The sequence below is a fragment of the Cricetulus griseus genome, chromosome 3, assembly GCF_003668045.3.
Source record: "Cricetulus griseus strain 17A/GY chromosome 3, alternate assembly CriGri-PICRH-1.0, whole genome shotgun sequence".
NCBI lineage: Eukaryota > Metazoa > Chordata > Mammalia > Rodentia > Cricetidae > Cricetulus > Cricetulus griseus.
In genome coordinates this window covers 17766808-17784519 of record NC_048596.1, presented here as the reverse complement: position 1 = coordinate 17784519, position 17712 = coordinate 17766808, and the positions used below count along the sequence as shown (strand labels likewise).

At 36.8% G+C, this 17712-nt stretch overlaps 2 protein-coding genes across 4 annotated transcripts in view; both read left to right on the top strand.

The window, feature by feature from the left end:
- Positions 1-6981, top strand: part of Cutc (cutC copper transporter) — a 21867-nt gene extending 14886 nt beyond the window's left edge. For 2 of the 3 annotated variants that reach the window (XM_027407264.2, XM_035441821.1), the window contains exons 5-9: positions 639-674; positions 3274-3407; positions 3987-4014; positions 5583-5688; positions 6538-6981. In XM_027407264.2, coding sequence (XP_027263065.1) covers positions 639-674; positions 3274-3407; positions 3987-4014; positions 5583-5688; positions 6538-6652 — 419 coding nt within the window. In that variant the 3' untranslated portion in view covers positions 6653-6981. The remainder of the gene's footprint in view (positions 1-638; positions 675-3273; positions 3408-3986; positions 4015-5582; positions 5689-6537) is intronic. The other variant, XM_027407265.2, reaches the window with a different exon arrangement.
- A 296-nt stretch (positions 6982-7277) lies between these two features.
- The window catches only part of Abcc2 (ATP binding cassette subfamily C member 2), a 65577-nt gene continuing 55142 nt past the window's right edge, over positions 7278-17712 (top strand). Inside the window, exons 1-2 of the mRNA XM_027407258.2 lie at positions 7278-7639; positions 17430-17528. Coding sequence (XP_027263059.1) covers positions 17499-17528 — 30 coding nt within the window. The 5' untranslated portion in view covers positions 7278-7639; positions 17430-17498. The remainder of the gene's footprint in view (positions 7640-17429; positions 17529-17712) is intronic.

Here is a 17712-nt window from a genome sequence, read left to right as displayed (position 1 = left end):
ACACACACACACACACACACATACACACACACACACACATACGCATACACACACACACACATACACACACACACACACACACACACACACACGCATACACAACTGGTTTTTCGTCATACTTGCAGACACTTAAACTAACCTATCTTAAAAGAGGTTATTTAAATATATTTTTAAAAGGTATGTGGCAAAGCCCTCTCGACACTCCTTTGTTGCTGGAGATCAGGTACTGCTCTCGAAGACTTTAAGAGAAATTTACATTGATTGCATTAACCAATGCACCAAAACTTAAGAAGTTATTCTAGTCAGTAATGAGGAGAGGAAGTGGAGAGGATAGATGCAAACTACCTACATTATGAGGCCAAAGTTTTTCTTGAAGATCCTTAGAGTAGCCAGGTAATAGGTCTTTATAGTTCATTGTTTGGTGCCCCTAAGGTGTAGATAGCTATCTATATTTTATAGAAAAGTCAGAGCTTAGTGGAAAGATAGGACTTTTGAGTTTATAAGACTGCCAAGGCTGCCATTTTGTTAATGTTTTGGTTCACTATCTTAGCAGAAGAGAGTATAAAAGTTTTGCCCAAGGAGAATTCTGCATATAGTACTCAGCCTCTTCATGTTGTTGTGTGACTTTATTTTTATAGCTCTTTGCCGTCCTCTGCCAGTCACTTTTCACCGAGGTGAGTCATTTTCTCTTTTAATACGTTTGTTAAATGGTGTCAGGTTTCAAATTTTACCAGATGGCATAACCCTTCTAATGAAAACTGTTCTATAGTATTACAGTGATACTAGTTATAGATTTAGAAATGGTGTTCAGTGCCTAGAAAACTTGAAAGCCCTGTTAATGAAAGCTCTTCTCTATTACTGCTTGAGAAGAGCAGTAACATTGCCTGCAAGTGTTGGTGTCCAAGCAAGTAGCAATCCTAAGATTCATCATTCATTAGATTGCTTTAGATGATATACAGCACTAAAAGGAATAAATCACCATGGCCATTGAAGTAAAATGTACCTCCTGGCTTATTTATGCCACACAAAACCATTCTCCATGTATAGAAATTAAGATAAAGTATTTGTTACCCTTTGAAATGTATGATACTACCAGAAACTATTGTCTTGATTTGGTATTAGCAATGTTTCTTATAAAACAGCAATTATTAAAAGACATCAGTCTGTCAGCATCTTGATGCCAGGCACACCAAAAAATTTTTAAACATGAAAAATATTTTAAATTAGTGAACATTTGTCTTAAAAAGTAGTTTAAATTTTGTCATTCTTACTAATTTTAAAAAATAAACCAGCCATATAGATTATATTTTTAAAATTGTATACTAAAAGATGACTTCAAATTTCTATTTCTTTCTTTCTCTAATAAGTCTAACAAAAATATTTTCACAATTTATAGAAATATTAGTAGTGTTCTTGGTTCTACTTTTTCCCTACTTGTTTATTTATTAAGTCAGTATAACCAGTGTTGAGAAAGCAAAGGCATAGGAAAACTTCTGTAGTACGCTAGTGGCCTATACCCACTAAAGGGTGGAAAAGGGAGCCTGTCCCAGGGACCATTAGTACCTCATCCCTGTAAGTTGGAATTCTGTATCACATGATAGAGCTGAGCACCAAAGCAGAGTAGTTTTTCTGTTTTAAGGTTCCTAGACCACTTTCCTTTCTTAGTGTTCTAGAGAAGTCCCAGCCCTTTCCTCTCCACTAACCTCCATTCGCCTCCCTTCCCCTGAACCCGAAAATTTTTCTGCCTTATCCTCCTGAGTGCCAGAATTATAATCCTGTGCTCTGTTCCTGACTTGAGAAAGGAAGTATCTTAGTGGGACAGAATTGAAACCTCATGTTGTCTGTTGAAAACAACCAGCCTTACACTATGAGAACAAATGACTACTCAGTAAATGTGAATGTGAGGCCAGGCTTCTCCCAGGACAAGCGAGTATAATGTATCATTTTATGCAGTGTAGATTGTCTGAAGCCTTTGCGTACTTTTTCCAGATGTGATCATTCACCCATTACATTTGTAGCATTATCATATTTAAATGCCTTCTGTATAAATTTATTATTATTTTAAGATAAATTTTAAGTAAGTTTATTTTAAAGAGAAACACTTGTGATTACTGAAAATTTGAAACTTGTCGCTTCTTATCTGGATCTCAGTAAATGCACCTCTAGGAATGTGTGCTGATAAAATGACCGTGCATATTACCAGTGGTTTGCAAACTTTTGTACTGGCAAACTCTGACTCTTAGAAAATGAAAAAGAACCCTTAGGAACAAAAAAAGAACTCTTAGCCGGGCATTGGTGCCGCATGCCTTTAATCCCTGCACTCGGGAGGCAGAGGCAGGCGGATCTCTGTGAGTTCGAGGCCATCCTGGTCTCCAGAATGAGTGCCAGGATAGGCTCCAAAGCTACACAGAGAAACCCTGTCTCGAAAAACCAAAAAATAAAAAAAAATAAAGAACTCTTAGAGCAGTCATGGTGGTGCACACTCTTAATCCTGGAACTCTAAAGACAGAGGCAGGTAGATCTCTATGAGTTTGAGACCAGCCCAATCTACAGAGTGAATTCCAGGCTACTTATAGCTACATGATGAGACCCTATCTCGAAAAGAAAAGAAAGAAGAAACTCTGGTTTGATGGGGAATGTACTTTGTATGTTTATCTTATTGATTGTTAAATAAAATACTGTTTGGCCAATGAGACAGCAAGTTAGACGGGACTAGGAGTCAAAGAGGATTCTGGGAAATGTAGTAGAGAAGTGCTGATCCAGACAGGAAGTGACATAGCAAGGAGACTCATATTTAAAGAAGGAGAAACAGGAAGCATCCCTCTTTTCCTCTCTGCTCCTGCTCCAGCGGCACAATGTGATCCACCGGCAAGGAGGGATGCCAATAAGGCGTCCGATAAGATAAGTCTTATAAAATATATAGGTTTATGATAGTTAAGACTGAGCTAACAGATGAGAATCCTAGTCATTGGCCAAGCAGCATTGTACCTAATTCAAGTTTCTGCGTATTCATTTGGGCCCTAAGTTGGGTGGGCAGCTGGTGTAAAGCTCACACGTGGCGGTGGGGCTCAGGCGGCTTTGACAGAAAGATTTATCATAACACTGGTTTGTAGCATTTTCTTGTTTCTGTGGTTTAATTGACTAATTTCAAATGCTATTTTATATACCAGTATTATAATATATATTATAATATGTATACACCCACTACATTTTGGGAACTATTGAATAAGAGATATTTCTTATCAAAATTCACATCAGTCTTACTTATTTTAGCCTTTGATATGGTTCAAGATCCAATGGCAGCTCTGGAGACTCTCTTAACCCTGGGATTTGAACGTGTTTTGACCAGTGGATGTGACAGTTCAGCACTAGAAGGACTGCCTCTATTAAAGCAACTCACAGATGAGGTACAAGATGGCTGCGGTTTCTGGACACTATTACTCAGCTAGTTTATAAAAATGAATGTTACTGACTTGCTGGTGATGGAAGAAAAGCAGAGCCAGTGACATATTTATATGATTTTTATTTATTTATTGCATGAGCATTTTAAGTAAACAGGGCACTTGAGATCAAATTATAGACAGCAAATTATACCTTTTCTGTGTTGTTAGTCTAGTTTTATACTGTATCTTTTTAACTGTCAGCCCATTGTGTATATGCAGGAAACCTGTTTTCATTCTACTGCATACCACAAACTCAAAATTTCTGTGATTTTTCCTTTAATATTTTTCTTATAAAGTTTATTTTTTACCTGTTCTTTGTGTTTATAACACTACATTTTTAAGACAATATAATAAAAATCTTTTTGGAAAAACTATGATGCTGAACATCTTTCTTGCTCACTACCTTTTCCTTCAGAGAAAGAGAGAGAGCTATTGAAAAATTAAACATTAACAGTAACTTAAATTTGTAATATTAATTTGTAATATTAATCTCAATTGAGAGAAAGATACTAAAATTTACTCTTTTTTTTCCCCCTTTTTTAGGCAAAAGGCAGGATTGTGGTGATGCCAGGTATTTGTCTCTGTTTTTTCTCGTAACACTGAAATAAAGTGTTGGAAGAGCAAATGAGTGAAGAAAACAAGGGAGAAAGTGTTAGAACATGGTACTTAAAGATAAAAATATATAGTTTGATTAAAACATTTTAAGATTAGGAGGTCTCTGCTGAGATTTAAAAATAAAGAGCCTACTAAAAGAAGTTGGTTCAAAGAGGAGCAAATAAGGAATTTTCTCCATGTTTCCTTTCTCACCATTTAGAATATTATAAATTTGAATATTCATCTTAATGAGACAAAGTAAGTTCAGTGCTGCTGTCCTATGATAAAGCCAAATGTTAGGCAACATGCCTGAATAAATGGAATATTCTGCCAGCTCATAAAATTGTATCAATAGACTTTAAATCATAAATCACATATCAAAATCCAACTTCTTCATGGTAAATTCAGAAGAAAGTTGGGCTAGAAGGAACATATCTCAACATAAAAAGGCTGTGTATGACAAACCTCATTTTAAAAAGCTCTAAGTATTCCTACTAAACTCAGTTGACACTCAGTAGAATTATGTAATTTCAATAAGATCTCACAGCTTTTTACAGTTGTAGTTGGAGAGCCCAGAATTCTAATCTAAATCTGACTTGTCAGCCTATGTTCTTTCTGTTTTGTTTTGTTCTGTGTTGTACTGTGTTTTTATTGTTGTTGTTGTTCATTTGTTTTGTTGTTTTTGTTTTGTGAGACAGGGTCTTGTTATGTAGCCCACGCTGGTCGTACTTGAGCTCATCCTGCCTCAGCCTCAAGTGCCGATATTAGAGATATTCACCACTATGCCTGGCTTGTTCTTTCCATTTTTTAAGGGTTAAGCAATATGACTGTAGCACTAACAACAGCAACAAATAGCCAAGTTAATGAGTCTGAATAAGTATATTAAAAACAAAGTGCATAATTACTACCATCTTAAAATGTTTTGAATGTATTTTCTATATCAGAATATGAAGATGAATATTTTCATATTCATAATTATTGGTATCAGTTCAGAGTATGACTGTCATAAATATGTTAAAGATTACCAAAATGAGTGTCATCATAAAGTACTTGGTTATGTAGTTTAATTAAAGTAAAATTAGATTCATTGGTGACATGGAACAGAGTTAATCATACCATGAAGAAGCTGTAAATAGTTTGCTTATTCTTATTTCCAATAGAGTCAGTATGTTCTTCAAATCCTGGGCCACTGTGAAATATTACAGGTTCTCTGCTGAGGATAAGTTTCTGATGCTTTTATAGCTTTTTCCTCAAACCTATCTTGAACTTTCATATATAAGTTGAGGGGAAAGCAACAATGAAATGCTGAATGATTTTCCGTGTTCAGAATAGTCCTTTTAAACCCAAAGTTAATAATGCATAGCGTTGTGACATAAGCCAATGGATAGATGGGTCAGAGTCTGTGTTTGTCTTCTGACCCAATTTTAGCTTAGAGACTGTAGTTGTTGAATCAGTGGAAATTTTTGGGTGGAGATTTTATGTAGAATAAGGATTTGTCATGTGATATTCTGTTCCATTTAATGTATCACTTTTTCTTTGTAACAGGAGGTGGCATAACAGATAAAAATCTTCAAAGGATCCTTGAAGGTTCAGGTGCTACAGAATTCCACTGTTCTGCTCGATCTTCTAGAGACTCAGGAATGAAGTTTCGGTACAAATACATTCTTTATGTACATGATAGGATGAAATTAATCTTTGCTTGCTTAAATAAGAAAACCTTAGTTAATGCCACTATTGAATAATAGAATGCTGTGATTATTAAGTATTATGATTGGTTTTTCAGTTGAAAATATTCCTAAAATGATTGTTATTCTACAGAAATAAACAGTAGCTTCAGAATATCAATAAACCTTTTTATAACCTTTGCTTAGTCTTGTTAGACATCACTGTTTTTTATGATTGTATCTAGTCTGTGGGTCTACTAAGAGAGACAGTTAATTCCTTGGGAATGATTTCCTAATTCAAGCATTGCTGAACTTAAGCACTTAATAAATTAATCCAGCAGTAAAGTACTCAGTGAGTCAGATGCTCACATGTACTCATTCTGTATGCTTTCCTTTTACAAAGTTAATAATTGGTATAAGGCAGCCTCAGTACCATTTGTATCTCTCCTACGTAAATAGTCTTCCTTTACCTTTGCTCTCTACTTGTAGTTGTTTTGAAATTTTATCATCATTAAGGACTTTAAACTATGATGTTTTTTTTTTCAATACCCTAGAGGATTCCTAACTTAATTGAATCATCTTTTACTGGGGAAGGAGGCGGGGTTCAACATAAAAAAGGAAGCCCTTAGCATGTACATTTTCAGATATAAAATCCAATTTCCTGCTTGATAGATTTAGTTACTAGATTTTTCAAGTAATTAAGGAAAATTGTTGAGTGTGGTAGTCCAGCATCATTGACCTTCCCTTATTCTTCAGCCATGAATTAGTTTATAAAGTGAAGGAGGGTGTGTTCAGCAACTGATACGATTATCTGCTCTATGTTATTTCCTTTGCAGAAACTCCTCTGTTGCAATGGGAGCTTCGCTTGCTCATTCAGAATATTCTCTGAAGGTAACAGATGTGACAAAAGTAAGGACTTTGTATGCTATTGCAAAGGATATCCTAGTTTAGTTAAACTTCTGTGAGAGACATGGATGTCACAGTGTGAAGGTAGAAGTAGAACCTTCAGCTCTCCACATGGCCATGGAGTATGCTTCTAAGAAGAAAAGAAATTGGAACAGCAATGCAATCATTTTCTTTGCCAGTCATTGCTGTCATTGTGGCTAAATTTATTCTGTGCTTCTTCCACAGAGATAGACTTAGTCAGTTTTCAGTGGAATTAACTGATAAACTGGCAAAGTTCAACTACAAGGTATGAAATCAGAATTTGGTTAAGGGTCAGTTTTGTACCACATATTTTGCCTTTTTGTTTGTAAAATAAAAATTCTCATTATATTGTATTATAGTCTCATATTTTTTCACTTAATATTTTCAGTAGCTTATTATGAAAGAAGATTGATTTGCTTTTATATTTCTTTTAGTTTTTCTTTCTATCATGTACTCATTGGATTTGTTGCTCAGGGCAAGATGTAAAGGTTACAGTAAAATGGTATAAAAATTGCCAGACTTGGACTTTTTCTTTCTGTTACGTTCTGACATTGAAATTGAGGCAAGAATATGGTATGTCTTCCAGTGTGAAATTTTAGATTTCTTTGACTCTTCCAATGAAAGGCATTGCTGATAACAACATAAGAGTCAAAAGTCTGTATCTCTGTCTAAAGGAGTCAAGGTGCTCGATGACACGGTGATGGCCACAGTTAAAGGCAAACCAGAACTCAAAAAGTACAGCCAACAGTGGTAATTTGGCAGTGAAAGTCATACTGGAGCCAGGCACAGTGGTATGTGCCTATAATTGCAATTGCTAGAGATGCTGAAGCAAGAGGATGACTTGAGTCCAGGAGTTCTGGGCTGTAGTGTACTTCGCCACTTAACTGTCTGCATTAATTTTGATATCACTATGGTGACCTCTAGGGATCAGGCGACCACCAGTTTGCCTAGAGAGGAATGACCCGTCAAGGTCAGAAGTCATCTTACTTTAAAGAAAATGTGGAGATTATGGTAAGTAATGAAGGTGAGACGAAGATTCTGCCATTACCAAATCTATTGCCGAGAAGTTTGCAGATTTGTGATTCCAGGTTGCAGGCTGTGCAGGTAGAATCCCAGTACTTAGACGACTGAGGTAGGAGGATTGCCATGAGTTTGAGACTAGCCCAGGCTACAAACAGAAACCTTGTCTCAAAAGATCAAATAGCAGGGCTGGGGAGATAACAGCAATTTAGAGTATGGGGTCCTTTAGAGGACCCAGATTCAATTCTCAGTACACACATGACGGCTCACAGTCATCTGTAACCAGAGTTCCAGGAGATCCAAGGCCTTCCTGTGGCCTCTTCAGGCACAAGGCATGCATGTGGCATACAGACTTAGATGCAGGCAAAACACCCGTACATATAAAATACACACAAAGAAGCAGAAGCAAGTTTCTAGACTCAGTACCATATATACTTGGAAAGAAATGTAATTTAGTGTTTTAGCCTGGCCCTCTCCCATGTTTGGGCTGCCTAACCCTCCAGATAAGGATTGTTCTGCCGTCTCTGTTTTATTCAAACAAATTAACAAAGTATCTAAGAGGTAATGGGAATTCCTTGAGATTTAATAACAAATTATGGCTGTTTATAAGACCTGAACATTGGGCTCCTAACCTTCCAAGTCAAGTTGTCATCTTTAAGATGCTTTGGTTTGTGGATGTTGTGCAAAGGACTGTCCTCCTGGGCAAATCAGACATACCAGGGATGGTTTCTTATCTCACAGTTTTATCAGAAAAAAGCTAACTTTTTGAACCTTAACTCTCTCATTCCTAAATGAGGAATAAAAACTAAACCATAGTTTTGACTAAATGATATAGTAAAGCACCGGACACTCATTGTTTATTCTTTTCTCCCATGTTAGCTTTCTAGGGTCAGTCTTGGACAGTTTAAAAGCTCTTTCCAGGAGGCAAAGAGCTTTGAAGTCAGCACTTGTTTTGTGCACTCCACTATATAATTATAAAAAAAAAGCAAAATAAGGTAATCCTTTGTTTTTTCCACATTTTAGTCCTGTTTTAAAATACTTTTTGCCACCAAGTGGTGTGGTGCAGGCCTTTAATCCCAACACTCAGGAGGCAGATGCAGGTGGATCTCTGTGAGTTCGAGACCAGCCTGGTCTACAGAATGAGTTCCAGGACAGCCTCCAAAACTACACAGAGCAACCCTGTCTTGAAAAACAAAACAAACAAACAAATAAAATACTTTTTGCCTTGGTCATAATGTTTTGTCACACACAGCACCAGGAAAGTATCTAATACAATAGGGTTCTAAGACAATTCACTGGGATGTGTGTTTGTTTAAAATAATCTTAACAAGTGGCACTGGGAAAACTGGATGTCAACTGCAAAAGATTAGAGCTATATCTTTATGCCATGTACAAAAAAGGATCCCAACCCTAAGTATAAGCCCAGTAGTACAAACCATTTAGAGGAGGGCAGCAGTGAGCCTTCGCCATGAATTAGCCAAAGAGCACACGAGGCAAACATAAAACAGGAATGCACTGGGCTTTATCAAAATAAAAAACTTAGGCTCCAAAGGATAACATCAGTAAACTAGAAGGATGACCGGCACAGAATGGGAGAAAATCTTTTCAATCATGTCTGATAATGCATAGTAGCTACAATATATAAAAAACATTTAAAACTCAAATCATGAAAAACAATCTAATTTTAAAATAGCAAATGATTTAACTAGAAGTTTCCAAATGAAAGTTACAAATGTTTACCATCTTTTTTAGTCACTAGGGAACTGCAAATCCAACCCACAATAAATTCCCCTTTATTTGCACAAAGATGTCTTCTCCAAGTGCTGGAAAAGAAACTAGAACCTTCATGTGCTAATAATGGGAGTGTAAAATGGTGCGGCTATTTTTGTAGAACAGTCTGGGAATTCATCAGTGTTAAACACAGAGATGCAGTGTGACTCAGTAATTACATACCCAAAAAACTGAAAGTAGATGAGTGTCTATATAAAAACTTGATATATGGATATTCATGGTAATATTACTTATCTCTTAGAGAATAATCATTTTGCATCTCCTAATGAAGTAAGAATTTAAAATGATCTGTGTTAAAATCTTTAGGTAAAATGTTGATTGGGAGCTAAATTATCTACATGGTGCTAAAATGCTGATTTACAGATTATTTACTAATTATTAGAATGGGAACTTGACCTTATATTTCACTATTTGGTTATAAACCACCATAAGTCATCATACAAATATTGGAAGACTGTGGAAGGAACTACTTTTTTGCACAGACTGGCAAATACCTGCATTGAACCAAGGAAGACCTGAAGGGCAGGATTTGAAGAGTTAGATACCAGGAAAGCAACTGTAGCAAAGTTATGTAGTGGATGACCTTTGGCCAAACAAAACTGAATTATGTATTTCATCTTTTATACAAGTATACACACTAACAAAGAAAAGGTGAATTACAGCATCAGCTCATAGGGTGACAATCATGTCATTTTAGAGTTTTTTTTTCAGTTTTAGCCCTTCAAAAATACCACATCCTGGAAACAAAAAGGTGACACTCTCCCAGCTCAGGAAGATGACCCTTGCACCTTCTGGTCCTTGCCTGTCAGCCTCAACTTGCAGAGGCGGCCTTGACAACCAAGGAAAAATGATAATAGGAATGCCTCATTTTTCCCTGGTGTTAGTTGGTTCTGCAAACAAGAAGGAACTCTCAATTGGATATGAGGGTTATTTCTTTTCTTTGGGGTTTTATTTATTTTGTTTTAGGGGATGATAGAAATGGTTGCCAAATTGATTGTGATGATGGTTATTGTGTAATTCTTAATAGGCTGAAAAATAATTTTCTCACAAAGTGATTGAATTATATATTTTAATAAAGTTGGTTTTTAAAAGGAAATATGTGAAGAAGGGTTTTTTTTTATTAGATTGGTCTAGAACATTTCATTCCTACGACACCAAAAACTAATAGTATCTGCTTGAAATGGAGTAAAGGAATAGATAATATGAGTGAAAACACCTGTGAAAGCAAAGTACTGTTTCTTATTCTCTAATTTGTATCTCTCAGTAGCATACTTTTGTTAAAACACAAAGAATATTTATCCACTCCTTCCTTGGAATCATTAAATATAACCTAGAATAACATCACAAATAGTTGAACCTAGAACTTCTTTCATGCTAGGCAAGCACTCTGTCACTGAGCTATATACCCAGTGTTCATCTGCTTTGTGTATGTGCTTTATCATTTTCACATACTTATGTATAACTTTTTTTCATCTATGATAACTTCATATGTGATATAACGCATCTGGTTACTTCCCTCTCCTCATCTTCCCACATTTGTGTAACCCCTACCTCTTTGTAGATCTTACATTCCTGTCTTTGTTTTGTCTTGTGACTCATTGAGTTTTAACCAAGAATATCTACGTGGCCATAAGTTTCAATTTATCCACTGGAGTCTGGTGGGTATGTAACTGAAGAAAATAACTGCCTTTCCCCCAGGATCCAGTTGTTCACCACAAGCGTGGTCCTGTGGATACTTCCTCTATCCATGATTGACTAATGACAGGCCCATCCCACAGTTCCTGTGAGATGATTGTAACAGCTGTGTGGTACCTAGAAGGGAGCCTTGCATAGCCCTTCTTCCTGTCATCCAGCTCTTAACATTCTTACTGCTTTCTCTACTCTGATGTTCCTTGAGGCTTAGGAAAGGTGGTATAAATTTCCTGTTTAGGACCGAGTTCTCAACCATCACTTAATTCCCATTGCCTTGAGCAGCCACAAGTCTACATCATTGCAGTTAATTGCAAAGAGAAGTTTCACTGATTAAGGCCAGGCATAGTAGTGGTCTAAGGGTATAAACATAAAATACTTGGAAGTCAGTTTGGTGCCATGTCACTTTAGCTAAACAGCTGTAATTAAGTTTCCTCTAAAAGTGTAAAAGCTGCTCCCCAGCTGTGGGGGTTTTTTGTTGTTTTTGTTTTTTTGTTTTGTCTCATAGTCATAAATTTGTGGCCATCTTTACTAGCAAATGAGAAAAACACAGAGAACAAAACTGGAAGAAGTAAATATTGTGAAGACACTGAGTGTAGCATGAATAAAAACCCAGAGACAGATATTGAGGTTCAAAGCGAAGATCAGAAAAGCAAAGTAGCCAACCCACTAAAAGAGTTCTTACCTCTACCAAGGCTGAGACCGAAGGGGGCCATCCTGTCCTCAGAGTGACTGCAATGCTCTCCATCAAAACCTCAACTGCTCTCTCCACTGCGTTGAGCTCCTGCCTTATATTCGATCTAGTGCTGGGATTAAAGGCATGAGCTTTGTTTCTCTCTTAGACTGATTCACTCTCCTGTAGCCCAGGATGGCCTTTAACTAACAGATACATCTGCCTCTGTTTCCCCAGTGCTGGGATTAAAGGTGTGGCCACCACTGCCTGTCTTTTATGGCTATTAGTGGGTTAGCTCTCAACTAGGTGTGTAGTTAACTAGTGGCTTAGCTCTGCATTCTGATCTTCAGGGAAGCTTTATTTGTTAGATTACAAACAATATATATCACTACATTTGAGCCTCTTGACCTATCTCTCCAAAGCTAGATCCATTCATTAACTTTTCTATTAGATTTAGAATTTTAAAAATTTATTAGTTTTATTTAGATCTCTGTTACTTAGAACCAGAGCTTGACTAAATTAGTTTCCCTCTCTTCACTGATGCACGAGAACCGCCCAGTCAAATTTGCAGCACTTGTGTAGATTAAAGCAGTGAATTTTGCACAAATGGCTTATCCCTTGTTTAATCTTTTCTGTCTCTTTTCATTTGTATTTTTGTCATATTTTATGTATTTTTAAAAACCATTTTACATCCCTTTCTGATATGAAAGTAAATAGAGTTTGTTCCTGTATTATCTTGAGTCTGTACTAGAACAAAACTTCTCAATCCTTTCCATAAAGCGTCATTGCCTTAGAGAGGAAGGCCATCTTTGACCATAGATTCAGGGATGGGCCTTATTGCAGAACTTGTATCATTTAAGATGCCAGGAGGTTTGCTAAAATTTGGGAAGCCCTCCTGAAAGTGTTCCTTTCTCTTAATATATGTTATATCCAGAGCTGAGTCCTGAAGATATTGCAGTCATCTCACACCTATTTAAGAATAAATCTAGGGGCTGGAGAGATGGCTTAGCAGTTAGGAGCACTGCTACTCTTCCAGAGGTCCTGAGCTCAATTCCTAGCAACCACATGGTGGCTCACAACCATCTATAATGGGATCTGATGTCCTCTTCTGTCATGCAGCCATACATGCAAGTAAAGCACTCATATATACAAAATACATTTTAAGAAAGAATAAAGTTCAAAATCAGAGAGAGGGATATGGAATAGAGTCACTGGAATTCTGTGAATTTTAATTTCACGGGGTTTAAGTTAGTTATATAAAACAAAAAATATTTCATTCAAACCGCTTTGATTTAGTTGTAACTTTTGCAAGAGGTCCTAAACTATTGAAAAACAAAACAAAACAGAAAAATCCAGCTCCCTCTCTAGCTGTAGCTAGGAGTTGAGAAAACTATAGCTATGTGGTATGTCAATAATTTGCAAAAGATAGCTTATCTTTGGAAATGTAATCTTACTAGTAAGCTAAGTCCCTTGGTTTGACTGAGTTCAAAGGCCTCACAGGTTCAATGGAGCTTGTTGAAGCCACTCTGAGTTTAAGTCTGCTTCTCAGAGAATGCTCTTTATACCTGAGATTGCTCCAAAGTCTGTTGTTTCTGTGAAGATAGGACACTGACAGTTTTGTAGGCACTACACCATTTTATAAGTCATCATGTTTGCTTATTTTGTAACTCATTCTCAAGGTTCTAATCACAAGATACTGAGGAGATAATCCTTCCTGTCTTTAGAGGCCACAGGGAAACAGAATCTCTTAAGTAAATGATGATACAACACAGTTGTCTCTCATGTAAAAATCACAATTTTGAGAACAGCATTTTAAAATATGAATTTTATTTATAGTAAATTTAAAATTACATACCAATGCCAATTCCCTCTCCCAGCCTCCCCCTCCCTCCACCATCTCCCAACCCCCCTACATCCCTCAGAGAGGATGAGGTCTCCCATGGAGAGTCACCCAGGTCTGTCACATCATTTGGGGTAGGACCCAGGCCCTCCCACCTTTATCTAGGCTGAGCAAGGAAGGTGTTCCTTCTATAGGGAATGAGTTCTAAAAAGCCAGTTCATGCACTTGGGATAAGTAGTGGCCCCACTTCCAGCGGCCCCACAAACTGCCCAAGCCCATTGTTAGTTCAAATTTGTATGCCCACACTGTAGCTGATGCTCTTTAGATGCAAGCTCCTTAGTAAAAAAATTAAATTTTAAATTATAGATTTTAAGGTATCATTTAAATAAAATATGGGCCTCTTAGTTCAAGCTCCTTAAAATTACTCATTAATAGACCTTCCAAGTTGTCTTTAAACAAATAAAAGTCAACTGCTAACAAAAGGACTTGCAAATTTTCTACATATATGTATGTGTGTATATAAACACACAAGTATTTTGTAGTTATGGCAGTAGGCTTAAAGATATTTGTCTAGTAAATTTTCTTGAGCCCACTAATTTGACCATTGTCATGTTGTCAATTCACATTACTCTCTATAATAGGTCTAGTCATCAGCTCTAAGAAGGCATTTGATAAAATTCATAGGCATATGTCAAGGTAGTGCTTCTTGCTGGTATTTAACTTTGTCTAACAAGTATTTTGCTCACCAGGTCACATTGATGATGACTTGGAGAGCTAATATTCTACACTGTTCAAATCTTTCAGGCAGGATCATGTCATCTTCTTCAGTTGTCTAGTTTTCCTGAAAGCAATGGCTATTAATTTCTTGCTAGGCAGTGAGTGGCTCATGCTTGTATTCCTGTATCCTTGGGAAAAAGGCAGGAGGGTAACTTGAACCCAGGAGTTTGATGCCAGTCTGGGCTATATAATGAGACCTTTTCTCAAGAAAAACTAGATAGTTACTTGCACCTAATGCTACTAATGTTATGTTTCGCCATGATGTTATAGCTTAAAGTGTCCCCTCTGTATGTTACTTATGTCAGATAAATTTTCCATCTGGCTACTTCTTATCAGTATTTGTTTAGAAATTCCCTTTTGAAAAATAATAAACCATGTTTTCCCATGAAGAGTGTCTTCCCTTCTGCTGCCTGTCTTCTCATGCTAGTCTGTTTGCTTCAGTTGTGTTATGACTTGTCAAGTCTATATTTTATGGGATGTGTGAAGAAAGATCTAAAAGTTTATTGCTTTTCTGTGTTGATATCTTGCTGTCCAAAGAACGCTGTATAGGACATTCCATTCTGTCTAGTGTGTTAAAGGTTAAAAGTTGCTTGTGATCTCAGCACTTTACAGGAGGCTGAAGCTTGAAGATTAGATGTGCCAGCTAGCCTAAGTTACACAGTAAGACCCTATCTCAAACAAACAACAACCCCTCCCCCCAAAAGCCCACAACCTCTTAAATAAAAGTGTATTCTTTGAATCTTCTAGGAATATGATTCTTTGCCATTGATAACTTTTATGATTGTTATTGTTTTAATTTTGTGTGTGTGCACATACCAGTGGGCCAGGGCATGACTCTACAGATCAGAGGACAAATTTGTGGAGTTGGTTCTCAAGTTTCACCATGATGTGGGCTCCAGGGATTGAACTGAAGTTGTCAGGCTCTTGCAGCAAGCACCTTTGCCCACTTGCAACTTTTATAATTTTTTAAAGTATGACCTTAAAGACCACATAAACTTTCTTTTAGTAATTACCCTATTTGGGGCTGGCTTTAAATCTAATCTAATGAGTTCATTTATTACTTAAATATGTTCTCTGCAATTTATCCCTCAGGAAGAATTTCACTATATTCTATGTTTTAGTAATTGAAAGCAAGATAATTTTTAAAATGTTAATTATTGCCTGTATATCTTTCTTTGATCCATGGATTTGTTTATTTGCTGTTTTAAGTGCTGGACTTAAAACTCAGGGCCTTGCACATAGATAAGTGCTCTGCCATTGAACTACACCCTAGCCCTTGGTTCCTGTATATTCTAAAACAACCAACAACCAAAAAATCATTGTCATTTAGCAATATGATAATATCAATATTATTTTGCTATTTCTTTTTTTTTCTTTTTTTTCTTTTTTTTTGGTTTTTCGAGACAGGGTTTCTCTGTGGCTTTGGAGTCTGTCCTGGAACTAGCTCTTGTAGACCAGGCTGGTCTCAAACTCAAAGAGATCCACCTGCCTGTCTCCCGAGTGCTGGGATTAAAGGCGTGTGCCACCACCACCCGGCTTATTTTGCTATTTCATAGTCAAATTTTTTTTCATAGTCAAAATTTTTAATTTTGTCTGGGTACAAGATTACCATGCTAAATTTTAAACTATGAAGGGAAAAAGCATTGTTTTTCCTGTTGCCACTTTACTCTGGGTGTCTGAGCATTACACAAGAAAGAAAACCTTCCTAATATATAATCATTAACCAAAAGTGCACAATTCTTAGGGTTATCTTAGTCATTGAATGTCTGTAAATTTTTAAAAAGTTCTTTACTAGCTTATTCAATTAATAACTTATTAATAAGGCTTTGCTTGTTACATACCAATAGTATAGTACCCTTTTTCTCCTGAGTCATTGTGATCAAACATTCCCTGTCACTTAATTATAGCTGCCTGATTAGTTGTAGTGGTGTATCGTTAACCAAGGATGAAAAACCGTGTCGAGATGAAACTTCATTCTGCAAAGGTCACCAATTAGTACAGCTGTGTCAGTGGACAGTAGAACCTTATGCAGTATACGTCACTGTGTTGACTGAAATAGCATACTGTAAAGGCTTTTTTTTTTAAATATATACACACACTGGGCTGTTAAAAGACATTTTTGAAGACACATAAGGGAAGATTTGGTGGCTGGGGTTACAGCTGGGTGATAGAGACCTCTTGCCTAAACTGAATAAAGTCCTAGGTTGCATCTCTACAATTGAAGAAATTAAACTAAGAGAAATCCTCTTTCATAAGAACAGCTTTCTGACTCCTTTATTATGTCTTACAGCCCCTTATAGTAAGTACAGCCTTTGAATATGAGCGATAGCTCTCTAAAAGGGACCATTCATAAGAAAATAAAAAGGCTCACCTGATAGAACAGGAGCAACCCTAGGAGTCTGCAGGTGTTGGACTTCGACCACACCTTCAAGGTCTTAAGAGAGTTTGCAATTTAAGGAAGCCCTGTCATTTGTCTTCAGGCAAAGGGAATTGCCACACTATTTTTGTTGTTTCGCGATGCTTTTTGTTCTCTTATATAACTCGACCTTTTCAAATAAAGTTTATATTATTTTAAGCCATATTAATGTTTATTCTATGTTCTTAGCTAAAAATTCAGAGGAGTGCGTATTTAACAATTCTGTGAACTCTCAACAGAGTTCAGACAGAAGTGAAGCTCCGCATGTTGACTTGCAGGTCCCTCCGTTGACGTTTTTGTAGGTGACTAAACTCAGTAGAAGAAAAGCATACTGGGCTTCTGACTTGCCAGCCGCACTCACATCTTTGATTGGTTCCGTCTATATATGGGCACATTACAGGGGCTTTGGGTAACTGGTAAAAGTCTCCCTGTACCTGGAGATCCTCAGGCACATGTTTATCCACTAGGATGACATCAGCATACATTGGCAAAGTTAACTATTAAGTGATTAGGATGAAAGTTCAGGAGCCCTGCCTTTAACTGGGACATGAGAATGGGAAAAGCCCATTGCCTCTTACCATCTGCTTTCTTTGAGGAAAAGGGTAAAGAAGAAACAACACAATCATAGGAAAATCTTCATTACAGAAGTGCTCTGGACGTCGTTATGGAGGAGTTCTGCAACTCTACTTTTTGGGTGAGAATTTACATTTCTTCTCAAACACAGGCAAACAAAGCCATCAGTTGTGAACAGTGAATTTAGAAGTATATTTGGCCTAAAGTTTAGTTTGTTTAAGAAAAAAAAACATAATTTCTCCACTTGATCGCATCATCTAGGAAAGATATTAGTTCATTCTTTAGCTGTTTTTTGCAGATGATTT